This window comes from Salvelinus fontinalis, chromosome 16, assembly GCF_029448725.1.
Source record: "Salvelinus fontinalis isolate EN_2023a chromosome 16, ASM2944872v1, whole genome shotgun sequence".
In the NCBI taxonomy this organism is placed as follows: Eukaryota; Metazoa; Chordata; class Actinopteri; order Salmoniformes; family Salmonidae; genus Salvelinus; species Salvelinus fontinalis.
The window spans coordinates 10230191-10245011 of NC_074680.1; the positions used below are offsets into that span (position 1 = coordinate 10230191).

Below are 14821 nucleotides of genomic sequence, written 5' to 3' on the forward strand. Positions count from 1 at the left end.
CGCTCCAGCGACTCCTGTGGCGGGCCGGGCGCAGTGCGCTCTAACCAAGGGGGCCAGGTGCACGGTGTTTCCTCCGACACATTGGTGCGGCTGGCTTCCGGGTTGGAGGCGCGCTGTGTTAAGAAGCAGTGTGGCTTGGTTGGGTTGTGCTTCGGAGGACGCGTGGCTTTCGACCTTCGTCTCTCCCGAGCCCGTACGGGAGTTGTAGCGATGAGACAAGATAGTAATTACTAGCGATTGGATACCACGAAAATTGGGGAGAAAAGGGGATAACATTTAAAAAAATAAATAAAATAAAATAAAAAATTTGATCAGAAATGGATGTTTGATTCTGTACAATACAGTGGCCGTTGACATCCAATAAAGCCATGTTTAAGTACAGATTAGATTAGTTTAGAGAGAGACAGATTTACTAAAATACCTTTCCTTTAACAGTTCATTTATAACAATATTTTAAAACAGAAAACAAATATGCACGTGGATGAACAAGAAATCTTAAAAGAACATCTCAGTGAAGAGAAAGGAATAGCCCCGGACTGTGATAACGTTGACATTAAAAGGGATAAATAGATTTAAGTTACATTTCAACAAGCATGTCTTGATCTGACATAAAATGTTCTTCAGCATTTGCTCGAAAGTTTACATTGGAATAAGGCTATAGCCATATCTGAGTGACCATTTAGTGCAATTGGAGTAAGCATACATGAATGTAAATCAAAGCCAAATGTCATGTAGCCCATGCTCTGAAGATACTGTATCATTTCTATACTCTAGATGTCCTATACTCCCATTAACTTGTTTCACTGAAAGGATTGTGATCAAATACCTTGAAATAACAGGTATGCAGATTTGATGACATTACATTCAAATACAATGTATCTAACCACTTATGAAAGGTTGCCCACTTACTATAGTAAATTCACATCCTCTTATCAAATCCATTATCCTTTACAAATAAAAACAAACTATATCATGACAAGCTACCTGAAGAGAACATTATCACCAGACTTCAACTAGCAAATTAGGTATTCATTGTTTTCAAATATTCAAAGAATCTCTTTGACAAGTTTTAGGTGTTTTCATGAGTCAAAATTTTTTATGCAAAGCTCTGTTTGTCTTACGATGCGTAAGCAGCTAGACTAGATACATCACTAGCTAGATTTGTGCAAAAGACTACAGTATTTCTTTGAAAGAAAAAGGAATTCCTCATATTTGATTCCGTCTGACTCCTTTGAATAATACTCCCCTCAGAATCGACACATTTCTGCTTCGTCTGATTCTTTTTGTTGTTCCTCTCCAATGACAAAACCATTGAATTCTTTGTGTCAGAGGGTCTGATAAAATAACTCTGTCTCAGGAGAATGGGCTTTTAATTGTGAGCTAGAGCCTATCAAGGCTCAGTGGAGCCATTGTACAAGCATAGAAGAAAAGGGATTTATGCTGTTTGTAACATCAACCGCTTTCATTAAAGTAATGTGAATTATTATCTAAGCCTATAGGCAACTATTTGATATAGAGAACAAGTGTTTGAACATTTGGGCATAAGATAAACAGGTAATTGAAACATACTGCAGCTGATGCTAAATAAGCAAGCATGAATTCAGTAAATTCATGCATGATGTGTCACCTGTATTCTCCAATGGGAAGACACACAAAGAACAAACGATGTACAGCAGTTCTTTAAATCGAACAAAATCAAAATCAAAACAAAAATCCAAAACAAACCAAAGTCAGTGATACAAGGAGGGAGAGTGGGGTCATTGTGACCAGAAATGCAGATTATTTGATCCGTCTCAACCTGTTCCCATTCAGACTTAAAGGAAATGGGGAAGGTTGGCTTTGACTTCTGACAAAGCCATTCCCTTAATGCCAACAGCAACATTTTGGAGTTTGGAGTCCTAGCTCAACAGAGGGCTTCCTCCATGGTCTCAGGTGGCCATTTTGTAACTACAATCGTCCTCCTCACGCCTGAGAGGTTGGCAGCTGATCAGAACTACTGTCAGAGCCATCCCTGTACACCAATGGAGTGTGTGACTGTGCCTCTCCTCCCTCCACTCTCTCCTTCTCTTCCTCTCGTCATCTCTCTCCGGCTCTTTCTATTTCTCTCTCTTTCTCTCTCTCAGATGTTCTCCAGGACATCACAGGGCACGTAGCCTCTCTTCTTTCCACTGGCCACTCGGATGAAGCCGCTGTGTTCATCCTCACCGCTTACACAAATCTGGTGAAACAGAGACGAATACTCTTGTGATCTGGTTGCTTTTTGTACAAGCAAAATACGTTTTAACACATTCAATAAACAATGCACATTGGCCTTAAGGGGCAAAGTAGCTTTAGGGCCACTGTAATAAATATATAATTTCCCCCACCATATAACAATGACACCTGACTGTAATTGGCCTGATAGTCTTCAATACAGCTGCAGAGAGGTAGTGTGAATGGCTGTGTGACTAGAGAGAGCAGATGTTGCTACTCATTGGGGATCGAGGCAGAGCTAGGAGGTCACTGACTCATCTTCAAAGTGTTTGGAATGAATGCATCTCCATTTGGCGTTACCAGCCTGAACTCTCCTCTGAATCTCAAAATGCCCAAATGCAAAGCATTGTGGGAAAAGGATTTGAGACAGCAAAGCCATTTGCCATGCCAAAATGGTAATGCCATGGAAACTGCTGAGAGACAGGTGACTCCCAATTGGCCAGCTCAGGTCAATCCTTTGAAGTGAATGTTCTGGGAGTGAACTTGTGGACTGAGTGCTCAGGATTCCCCTTTGCCTATGAGAATTGGTGAGAGGAGGAACTATGTCCGATGCCCACTTTTAGCTGGGGCTTGATCATAAACTGTGCCAAATAAAGTAGTACATGGAAACAATTAAGGGACATTTTTTAACAATGGATAATAACAATCATGTTTGCTTGTGTATCATTTCAAATGGGCATTAGTGGGTCCTTTTTTGTTGCAAAGTAGTTTGCCATATTTTATTTTTATATAACAGTGGGATCACGTACCTGTCCCTCTTTCAGGGTGATCTGGCCTTGCTCCTTGCAGCCGATGAACGTCCGGTGACACCTGAACACTCTGTCCCCGGCCTTCACCTGGTGAGCAAAGGCTGCTGGGAAGAAACCAATCCTGTCCTCGATCACGCCCTGGAACCATCATCCAGAGAAAATGTTATACACCACGACAGCTACTACTTATACTATCATGACAGCAGACTTGTGTGGTTTAAGTGTAAGTACTAGGTGCACTGTAAAAATAGGACTCAAAACACCATGATTGTGTAATGAAACCATGAAAAGTAGTGCACCTAACCTAAGATCTGGTGTTTGGAGGGGGTAAACCCAATGTAAGTGCTTTGACACACAAAGTGTTTTAAAACATATGCACTACCGTTCAAAAGTTTGGGGTCACATAGAAATATCCTAGTTTTTGAAAGAAAAGCAAATTTTTTGCCCATTTAAAATAACATCAAATTGATCAGAAATACACAACTGAGCAAGAGGACAAGTACATTAGTGTCTAGTTTGAGAAACAGATGCCTCACAAGTCCTTAACTGGCAGATTCATTAAATAGTACGCGCAAAACACCAGTTTCAATGTCAACAGTGAAGAGGCGACTCCAGGATGCTGGCCTTCTAGGCAGAGTTCCTCTGTCCAGTGTCTGTGTTCTTTTGCCCATCTTAAACTTTTCTTTTTATTGGCCAGTCTGAGATATGGCTTTTTCTTTGCAACTCTGCCTAGAAGGCCAGCACTAGGCTACCTGCCGCCCCAAATAGAAGTACTCAAAGTTGTTCTTCAATCTGAATACGTTTTCTTTAACAGAGTGTAGTGAAAACCCTTTTTAGAGTTTCAGTGCATTTAAAAGGCAGCATCAAAACACACACACACACATTTTCTTTGCAGACTGTCTATCAAATGGTTAAGAAATTAAATTGGTTTATAGCCTAAATATTCTATTGATGATGAGGGCCTATGGATATAATGTTTCGGAATTTTGGAATTCCACCTTTTTCAATGCTTTATTGAGACATATTAGAGTAAAAGTGGGACAGGCGGAAACAGGAATTGAACCCAGACTTCTGGAGCCGTAAAATGGTACATTTCATTGGAATTTCAATGGAATTAACACACTCAACCACACAGCAAAAATATTCTGTGGTGAATTGCAATTTACCCCCAAAAATGTAATAAACAAATCCGCTTTAGCCAACATATTCGCATAGCGATCCACATAACGGTTGTTTTGGCGTGTCGGAGGTGGAACTGCATTAGAACTGTCAAATCCACAAGTGGCATTAACAGAAAGCCTAGTTTACATGTTCGAACACTGGAATGTGAGATGTAATCTACACTTCGATTAGGATGATAGATATCTTCATTATTTAGTTAAATTATTTTTCAATGTGAGCGTAATTATATCTATGTAGCCTACACTTTCTCGTTCGGAACTTCTAACATGAGTGGGGGGGGTGGCTTCATGACAATGATCACAAGAGCAGCTGCTCACCGATTTGACAGGTCCAACGCAGCTCCACCTTCGACACCGCCAAAACATCCGCTATGTGGGTGTCTGCCATCGCCGGTTAACGCTTGATCTGATTGAATCTAAGCCTTAATGAAAATGAATGCAAGTAATTTCTATGATTTGTTCATTTAATTTTACCCCAAAAATTCTGAATAAATCCCACGTAATATGTTGCTCAATGTATGTATATTTTATGAGGATAACCAAAGATATACAAAATTGCGTGATTGAACTAATAGTAAATCTGGATTTAATCTCCTTGTACTTCCTATCTTGCCACATGGCTCTGTTTTTAGAGGATTGTGAGTAAGTACATTTTTTTGAATTTATGATTCTTATACACAATGTTGTATGCATGTTTGAAGACAGAAAAGTATACTTCTATATTAGTATTAATCAGCTTGTTGTGCTATGAGCTGTAATTGGTCATGATGAACAGATATTAAAACAGTCAGGCAAAATTACATTCAAAGATGAGATGACCCATTCCCACATTTCCAACTTTTAATTGTAGAGACAAATACAGCATCCTGCAACGTCTGCTGTAAAACCTATAGTTATTGCTGGTGGATTGAGTACTGTGCTCAACAATGCCTACCATAATGGGTTAAACTGGCAAATGATCAGATTCATAAATCAATGTTAAACATAAAAATACTCCAGAGGAAGAGATGTAATTCTGCATTAGGCAGGATTTGAAACACCATTATAGTGTTTAGAAGCTATAGAGAGAGGGAACGACACCAAAGGAGAAGGCATCTAATTCTGCACTAAATACAACAAGTGTTTTTAACCATTTCTGTCAAGGTATTGCACAACACTTAAGGGGTGTTACAACACACCATGTAATGTTTCAAAACATCTCAGGATGATGTGTTTCAATACTCCAGCAAAGTTAAGGTTTCGTCTCCTTCATGTTGGTGGCAGCTCAGTTGCCACTAGTGTTCTGGTGTTACAAAGCACTTAATTTAAACAGTGTCTTCTGTGGTGGATGAATCAGAATTAGTTGGGTAACATAAGTAATTAAGATGTCATATCTGCATAATATTCTTATGTGATAAACTTTTTATTAGAATGTATCCCTTTGGACTAAGGACTATAGTGTTGGCAGTTGCACTTTTCCCTTCTCAGTCACTTGGGGCCCAGAGAGGGGAGAGGTCAGGCTTGTCTTCCACATCCCGCTGTGCAGAATATCAGAAAGGGAAGAGGACAGAATGGAACATTGTCTTCATATGTGAATGTATCTGTTAAACCATGTGAAGGGATGGCGTGATTAAGGGGGAACCAATTACTTGTCTCCACAATGTCTGTGCGCAAGTCTCTCCCCTCAGTGAGCTTGTCCAGGAGTGGGGTCAAGAGGGGGTTTACTTGAGATTTCGTCTTAGAGACCAAACTGAACGATAATTTATAGCGAATGCTATCTGGCTATGGGATAGTAGTAAAACACAAAGTAAAATTCTTTCTTTGTGAACTGTTCCTAAGATCTGTGGTTCGTCATGTAAGTTGAGAGGGGTGTATCTTGGCTATAAAATATATTTTTATTCTACTGTAGGGACTCTCAGAATTCATTATAGACACTTAATTGATCTGAGAGTCAAAGGGCTATTGTAAAGCTCATATTATTAAAGATTAAGTTTAAGTATAACTCTGACTGGTGTGTGGTTTGTAACTCTCCTCATTTGGTAATACAGGAAATTGCCACGACACTTCCAAAAGTGACACACTTTCATACATACCTTCCACCAATCATCATTGGAGTCGTCCTCCAGTACGATTCTGTCTCCGGGTCTAAATTGGAAATAAATTGCGTATTAAAAATCAATGTCACAGGAACAGCCAAATACATACATTGAATGTACAAAACATTAAGGACACCTGCTCTTTCCATGACAGACTGACCAGGTGAAAGCTATGATCCCTTATTTATGTCACTTCTTAAATCCAATTCAATCAGTGTCGATGAAGGGGAGTTGACAGGTTGAAGAAGGATTTTTAAGCCGAGACAATTGAGACATGGATTGTGTATGTGTGCCATTCAGAGGGTGTAAGTGCCTTTGAATAGGGTATGGTAGTAGGTGCCAGGAGCACCGGTTTGTGCCAAGAATTGCAATGCTGCTGGGTTTTTCATGCTCAACAGTTTCCCGTGTGTATGAGGAATGGTCCAGCACCCAAAGGATATCCAGCCAACTTGATACAACTGTGGGAAGCATTGGAGTTAACATGGGCCAGCATCCCTGTGGAATGCTTTTGACACCTTGTAGAGTCCATGCCCTGATGAATTGAGGCTGTTCTGAGCGCAAAATGTGGGGGGAGGGTGCAACTCAATATTAGGAAGCTGTTCCTAATGTTTGGTATACTCAGTGTATAATCTAAAACATATTGCTGGTATGTCAGTATAAATATTGGAGGACAAAGGACTGTTGGATATTCTGGAGTACAGAATATGGTGATTCAGACACATGCTACTGCTGTTCCCTACAGGGTAGCTGAAGTAAGAGAACTGCTGCCTCCTCACACTGTTCAATGGCACTCCATTATTGTCAGTTATCAATGGCCATACAAACGATGCCTCAGTTTTCACCAATTGTTTTTCCTTCCTTATGTGTTCTCATTGTTATCCATTCAAAGCCTATGCGAAGCCTTGACAAATATTTTTCAACCAATGAAAGACAACAGTCAGTGTAGTTGTTTCCTGCTTGTCATTCATCTCTTGTGGTCTAATTAGAGGACTGGTACTGAAAATGCTCTCTCAGTTACTCAGAGAGAATAGAGCTCTGGTGCTCTAAATGAGATCTCATCTGACAATAAGAAAGACAAACCTGAAATAATGTTGTTTCAATTACCACTTGTTGCTTCCTGAAGTCATACGCCTCTTTTAACCATGCTGTCTATTGCATAATGACTAGGGTTACTTTTCATATAAATTTTCCATATATCCTGGTTAAAAGATTCGTGGAATTATAAGGGAATAAGCAGGAAATCTGTGAATCCTACCAGGATTTTGGGAAAACATCGAAATTTGGGGAAAGTTATAGGAATTTTGCTGCCCTAAACAGGACTGTTGAGTTTGAACATGATACAAATTAATTAATTTTAAACGGATTCCCTATTGAATTCTATCGATCCTTTTTACCCAAACTAATTGAGCCTCTGCAGTATGTTTATTATGCCATAGAGACAGAAAAGCTCCCAGACACACTTGAACAGGCACTGATCACAGTTTTGTTAAAACCTGGGAAAGATCCTCTGCTTTGTGGGTCATATAGACCAATATCTCTATTGAACACTTCATATAAGATTCTTGCGAAACTCATAGCTCTTAGACTGGATAAGGTTCTTCTGGACTTGGTTGATATGGACCAAACAAGCTTTGTAAGAAACCGCTCATCTCCTGATAATATCAGAAGATTATTTAAAATTATGCATTATGTAGAGAATGACCAAGAATCTGTAGTGGCGGCTTCATTAGACGTGGAAAAAGCTTTTGACCGCATAGAATGGAACTACCTGTTCGAAGTTATCCAGAGGATGAATATTAGACCTAAGTATGTTGGTCTGATTAGATTACTGTACAAATGTCCGGTAGCTCAGATCCTGACTAATGGAAACATTTCCTCACAGTTCTCTCTATTACGTGGCACAAGACAGGGTTGTCCCGCTAGTCCTCTCCCTTTTTCTTTGGCTATAGAGCCACTGGCAGAAGCTTTTAGATCTCATCCATACATCCATGGTGTTCGTATAGGTGGGCGTGAACATCTGGTCTCGCTATATGCCGATGACATTTTGCTTTACTTCACTAAACCAGAAATTTCACTCCGAGCATTAGTTGACATCCTGAAAGAATATGGGACCTTTTCAGGATATAAAATAAACCTATCTGTCACATTCCTGACCTATTTCTGTTAGTTTGTTGTATGTGTTACTTGGTCAGGACGTGAGTTTGGGTGGGCATGCTATGTTTTCTGTTTCTATGTTGGTTTATGGGTTGCCTGGTATGGCTCTTAATTAGAGGCAGGTGTTTGGCGTTCCTCTAATTAAGAGTCATATTTAGGTAGGTGTTTTCACAGTGTTCGTTGTGGGTGGTTGTCTCCTGTGTCAGTGTTTGTCGCACCATACGGGACTGTTTCGGTTTGTTTGTTCATCGTTAATTTATGTGTAGGCTATTTTCCCTGTTCGTGCGTTATTCGTGTTATGTGAGTCCGTCGTCCAGGTCTGTCTACACCGTTTGTTGTTTTGTTAGTGTATAATCGAGTTCGTGTTTTCTTTAATAAATTATGTCTTCAAACTCCGCTGCATTTTGGTTCAATCCCTGCTCCTCCTCGTCTGATGAAGAGGAAAGCCGTTACACTATCGAAGAGTATAATTATGCCTTTTAACAGGGCAGCTATGCAGAACCCAATCTTAGACCAGCCGTTTTCTTGGAAACCACAGAAAATTACATATCTTGGATTGCAAATTCCTTCTGAAATTATTAAGACATATCAAATGAACTATACTCCACTTCTCAAAAAGGTTGGGGAAGAATTGGATAGATGGTGGGATTTACCAATTACTCTGATTGTGCGGGTCAATTGTGTAAAAATGAATATATTACCAAAATTCTTGTACCTTTTTCAAACCTTGCCCTTTCCTATTCCCAAAGCTTTTTTCAAACAACTTAATAGGAAGGTTTCTTAATTTCTGTGGAAAGGGAAACCCCCCAGAGTGATGCAAACCATACTCAGGAGGAGGACTAACTCTACCTGACTTCCAGTTGTATTACTGGGCATCTCAGTTAAAGGCTGTGTGGGTATGGCAAGATACAACAACAAGTTCACCCTCTTGGAGACAGATAGAGGAGGAGTGACTGACCCCTGCTACATTGGCATCTATACCTTATATTAGCCCACCTAAAGCTTTGCTTGATCTCATAAACAACCCTTTCATTAAAAACACTTTAAATATATGGATAGAAGTCTGTAAACAAACAGAAGGGCTTAGATCTATATATGAACAAACACCTTTCTATAATAACCCCATCTTACCCAAAGCCCTGAGAGATGGTATAACATTTTCTTGGTTCAACAAAGGAATTAAAACATTTGGTAATCTTTATAGAGAAGGTGAACTACTATCCTTTCAAAAACTGTCATCTCATTTTCAGTTACCTCAAACTAATTTCTTCAAGTACCTACAGGTTAGGCATTACATTGCCACTCAGCAGGGAGGTTGAATTCAGCCCATGAGTAAACCTAAAACTGATAAACTGTGGTTGGAGAGGAAAGGGGTCAAATGTTTCATTTCCTACATGTACTCTGGTCTTCAAGCTCTGTTGGGTAACGATGAAGATCAATGGGTAACGATAAGATCAATTCCAAATATTCAAAATTTTGCCCAAGGTGTAGAACGGGAATGGGCACACTTATTTATGCATATGTTTTTGTCCTGCCCTGAACTAAGCAATTATTGGAAAGACATGATTCAGATCACAGGTCACTAATATGACGGTACCACTAGATCCTTCCCTTATACTTCTTGGAGATGATTCTGTTCTACCAGTTAATATTTGCAGCAAAACCAGATTAATTAAATTGGCAGTCATTGCAGCCAATAAATAAATAGCTATTATATGGAAGAGTGACACTCCGCCAAGCAAGCAGATGTGGCTAAAATAACTATCTTCCTATATTCCATCTGAAAGAATAACATACAATTTACGTAATAAACCCTTTGAATTTACTGATGTCTGGGGGGACTTTCAGCAGTTTCTAGAGACGTCACCGTAGCTGCCTCATTACTACTTTCTTCATTAATCTATTATTATTATTTGTTTTTGTGTTGAATAATTTATTTTCTAGCATGGAATGTGAAGGTTATTCTGTTTCTTTTTTTGTTGTTGATAATCAGTGAAGCTAATACCGGCCGAGTGGAGGGAGGGGGGTGTTCCTGTGTTGGGGAGGGAAGGGTTTTGCACGATGTGCCCCCATGTAGCATGGTGTTTTGTGTAGGTGGAAGGAATAATGGGGCATTATCTGTGTCATATTTTGATGATTGTTAAATTGTAAAAAAGAAATGCCAATAAATAAATTGTACAAAAAAATAAAAATAAAATAATAATTTTAAAAAGACAGTTCATTTTGAACAATTAAGTATACAGTATAGCCAATCCGAATATGTTTGGAAACATGCTTTGAGTATTCATAATCACCATCATAATCATGTAGCAATAGGCTAATCAAAAAATGCAGAAGAAAGTTATCACAAGCCAGGTATAACAAGTCCACAGCATGTAATGTAAAAGAGATTGAAATGTTCCCGTTTTTGATGAGGGTGCCTACATTGTGATTTTTTTGTGTCCGTCTGAAGTATTGATTAAGGTCTGTATTGGGATCCTGAGACCTTGATCATGTCTAGCTTGGCTTTCATTGGAAAACATTTAAAACAACACTTGGAGCAGCGGGCAACTGTACAGCAGCTAATTGTGGGCTAGGAGTCATGCTGTGCTATGGGTGTCAATACATTTCAAATTAAGTGTGGGATGATTGAAATCTGTCTGGGGATCTCATATTGGAGCGTCAAAGAGAAGACTATCAGGATTACTGAGGGAATGATGTAGTAAAATGGATACTTAGGGCCAAGGGCTGTTGAGAGAGAAACCCTTATTTCGTAACGGCGAATCAAAAAGTACATTAAAAAAAGATTTACGTTATGGTAGTCCAGACAATTGTCAGCTTACAAAAGGTTTTAGAACATCTCAGACACAGAGACATTGTCTCATAACCATCATATTGTCATCGGGTAAAATTATATCTTTATAATCTTTTTTCAGTTAATGTTTGGTTTACACTCCATGAAAAAAAGGGTACAGTTAGGGAACAGTATTGTTCCCTGGGGTACAAAAATATAAATACACATAATGTACCTTCAGAGTGATCTCACATCAAAAGTGCCTTTTCCCAAGAACACCAAGGTAACCTGCCTAAATGACTACCAATCCGTAGCACTCACGTCTGTAGCCATGAAGTGCTTTGAAAGGCTGGTCATGGCTCACATCAACACCATCATCCCGGAAACCCTAGACCCACTCCAATTTGCATACCGCCCCAATAGATCCACAGACGACGCAATCTGAATCACACTCCACACTGCCCTTTCCTGCCTGGACAAAAGGAACACCTTTGTGAGAATGCTGTTCATTGACTACAGCTCAGCGTTCAACATCATAGTACCCACAAAGCTCATCACTAAGCTAGGGGCCCTGGGACTAAACACCTCCCTCTGCAACTGGATCCTGGACTTCCTGACGGGCCACCCCCAGGTGGTAAGGGTAGGCAACAACACATCTGCCACGCTGATCCTCAACACTGGGGCCCCTCAGGGGTGAGTGCTTAGTCCCCTCCTGTAATCGCGGTTCACCCACGACTGCGTGGCCAAACACGATTCCAACACCATCATTAAGTTTGCTGACAACACAACAGTGGTAGTAGGCCTGATCACAGACAACAATGAGACAGCCTATAGGGAGGAGGTCAGAGACTTGGCAGTGTGGTGCGATGACAATGTCAGCAAGATAAAGGAGCTGATTATGGACAACAGGAAAAGGCGGGCCGTACAGGCCCCCATTAACATCGACGGGGCTGTAGTGGAGCGGGTCGAGAGTTTCAAGTTCCTTGGTGACCACATCACCAATGAACTATCATGGTCCAAACACACCAAGACAGTAGTGAAGAGGGCACAACAACACCTTTTCCCCCTCAAGAGACTGAAAAGATTTGGCTGGGGTCCCCAGATCCTCAAAAAGTTATACAGCTGCACCATCGAGAGCATCCTGACCGGTTGCATCACCGCCTGGTATGGCAACTGCTTGGCATCTGACCATAAGGAGCTACATAGGGTAGTGCGTACAGCCCAGTACATCATTAGGACCAAGCTTCCTGACATCCAGGACGTAAAGTTTAAGTCGGAAGTTTACATACACTTAGGTTGGAGTCATTAAAACTCTTTTTTTTTCAAATTTCTGTCTCCAAACTATAGTTTTTGCAAGTCGGTTAGGACATCTTCTTTGTGCACGACACAAGTAATTTTTCCAACAATTGTATACAGACAGATTATTTCACTTATAATTCACTGCATCACAATTCCAGTGAGTCAGAAGTTTACATAAATTGACTGTGCTTTTAAACTGCTTGGAATATTCAAAACAAATGGTGTCATGGCTTTAGAAGCTTCTGATAGGCTAATTGACATCATTTGAGTCAATTGGAGGTGTACCTGTGGATGTATTTCAAGGCCTACCTTCAAACTCAGTGCCTCTTTGCTTGACATAATGGGAAAATCAAACGAAATCAGCCAGGACCTCAGAAAAAAAATTGTAGACCTACACAAGTCTGGTTCATCCTTGGGAGCAATTTCCAAATACCACATTCATCTGTACAAACAATAGTACGCAAGTATAAACACCATGGGACCACGCAGCCGTCATACCGCTCAGGAAGGAGACATGTTCTGTCTCCTAGAGATGAACGTACTTTGGTGCGAAAAGTGCAAATCAATCCCAGAACAACAGCAAAGGACCTTGTGAAGATGCTGGAGGAAACGGGTACAAAAGTATCTATATCCACAGTAAAACGAGTCATATATCGACATAACCTGAAAGGCCGCTCAGCAGGGAAGAAGCCACTGCTTCAAAACCGCCATATAAAAGCCAGACTACGGTTTGCAACTGCACATGGGGACAAAAATCTTACTTTTTGGAGAAATGTCCTCTGGTCTGATGAAACATTAATAGAACTGTTTGTCCATAATGACCATCGTTATGTTTGGAGGAAAAAGGGGGAGGCTTGCAAGCCGAAGAACACCATCCCAACAGTGAAGCACGGGGGTGGCAGCATCATGTTGTGGGGGTGCTTTGCTGCAGGAGGGACTGGTGTACTTCACAAAATAGATGGCATAATTAGTAAGGAAAATGATGTGGATATATCGAAGCAACATCTCAAGACATCAGTCAGGAAGTTAAAGCTTGGTCTCAAATGGGTCTTCCAAATGGACAATGACCCCAAGCATACTTCTAAAGTTGTGGCAAAATGGCTTAAGGACAACAAAGGTATTGGAGTGGCCATCACAAAGCCCTGACCTCAATCCTATAGAAAATGTGTGGACAGAACTGAAAAAGTGTGTGCAAGCAAGGAGGCCTACAAACCTGACTCAGTTACACCAGCCCTGTCAGGAGGAATGGGCCAAAATTCACCCAACTTATTGTGGGAAGCTTGTGGAAGAAAAAGAACCCCCCCAACCCCCTTTCTCTCCCCAATTTCGTGGTATCCAATTGATAGTAGTTACTGTCTTGTCTCATCACTACAACTCCCATACGGGCTCAGGAGAGACGAAGGTCGAGAGCCATGCATCCTTCAAAACACAACCCAACCGCACTGCTTCTTAACACAGCACACATCCAACCCGGAAGACAGCTGCACCAATGTGTCAGAGGAAACACCGTACACCTAGCGACCTGGTCAGCGTGCACTGCGAGGAGTCACTAGTGCGCGATGAGACAAGGATATCCCTACCGGCCCAACCCTCCCTAACCCGGACAGAGCCTGGGCTCGAACCCAGAGTCTCTGGTGGCACAGCTAGCAGTGCCTTAGACCACTGCGCCACACGGGAGACCAGTTAAGCAATTTAAAGTCAATGCTACCAAATACGAATTGAGTGTATGTGAACTTCTGACCCACTGGGAATGTGATGAAAGAAATAAAAGCTGAAATAAATCATTCTCTCTACTATTATTCTGACATTTCACATTCTTAAAATAAAGTGGTGATCCTAACTGACCTAAGACAGGGAATTTTTACTTCGATTAAATGTCAGGAATTGTGAAAAACTGAGTTCAAATGTATTTGGCTAAGGTATATGTAAACTCCTGACTTCAACTGTATATACTAGGCAGTGTCAGAGGAAGGCCCAAAAAATTGTCAAAGACTCCAGCTACCATAGTCATAGACTGTTCGCTCTGCTACTGCACAGCAAGCGGTACCGGAGCGCCAAGTCTAGGACCAAAAGGCTCCTTAACAGATTCTACCCCTAAGACAATAGACTGCTGAACAATTAATCAAATGGCCAGCCGGAATATTTATATTGACACCCCCACTCCATTTGCTTTTACACTGCTGCTACGCGTTGTCTATCATAGTCACTTTACCCATACCTACATGTAGAAATTACCTCGACAAACCTGTACCCCGCACATGGACTCCGGGTACCCCCTTATTGTGTTTTTTTGTTGTTGTATTTTTTACTTTAGTTTATTTAGTAAATATTGTTATA

At 40.7% G+C, this 14821-nt stretch overlaps 1 protein-coding gene across 1 annotated transcript in view; it reads right to left on the bottom strand.

Annotated features, from left to right (window-relative positions):
- Nucleotides 1-388: 388 nt before the first annotated feature.
- Nucleotides 389-14821, bottom strand: part of LOC129812625 (SH3 and cysteine-rich domain-containing protein-like) — a 90773-nt gene continuing 76340 nt past the window's right edge. The window contains exons 9-11 of the mRNA XM_055864353.1: nucleotides 6256-6307; nucleotides 3003-3140; nucleotides 389-2218 (exon numbers count right to left, since the gene is read on the bottom strand). Of these exons, the coding sequence (XP_055720328.1) occupies nucleotides 2120-2218; nucleotides 3003-3140; nucleotides 6256-6307 (289 nt within the window). The 3' untranslated portion in view covers nucleotides 389-2119. The remainder of the gene's footprint in view (nucleotides 2219-3002; nucleotides 3141-6255; nucleotides 6308-14821) is intronic.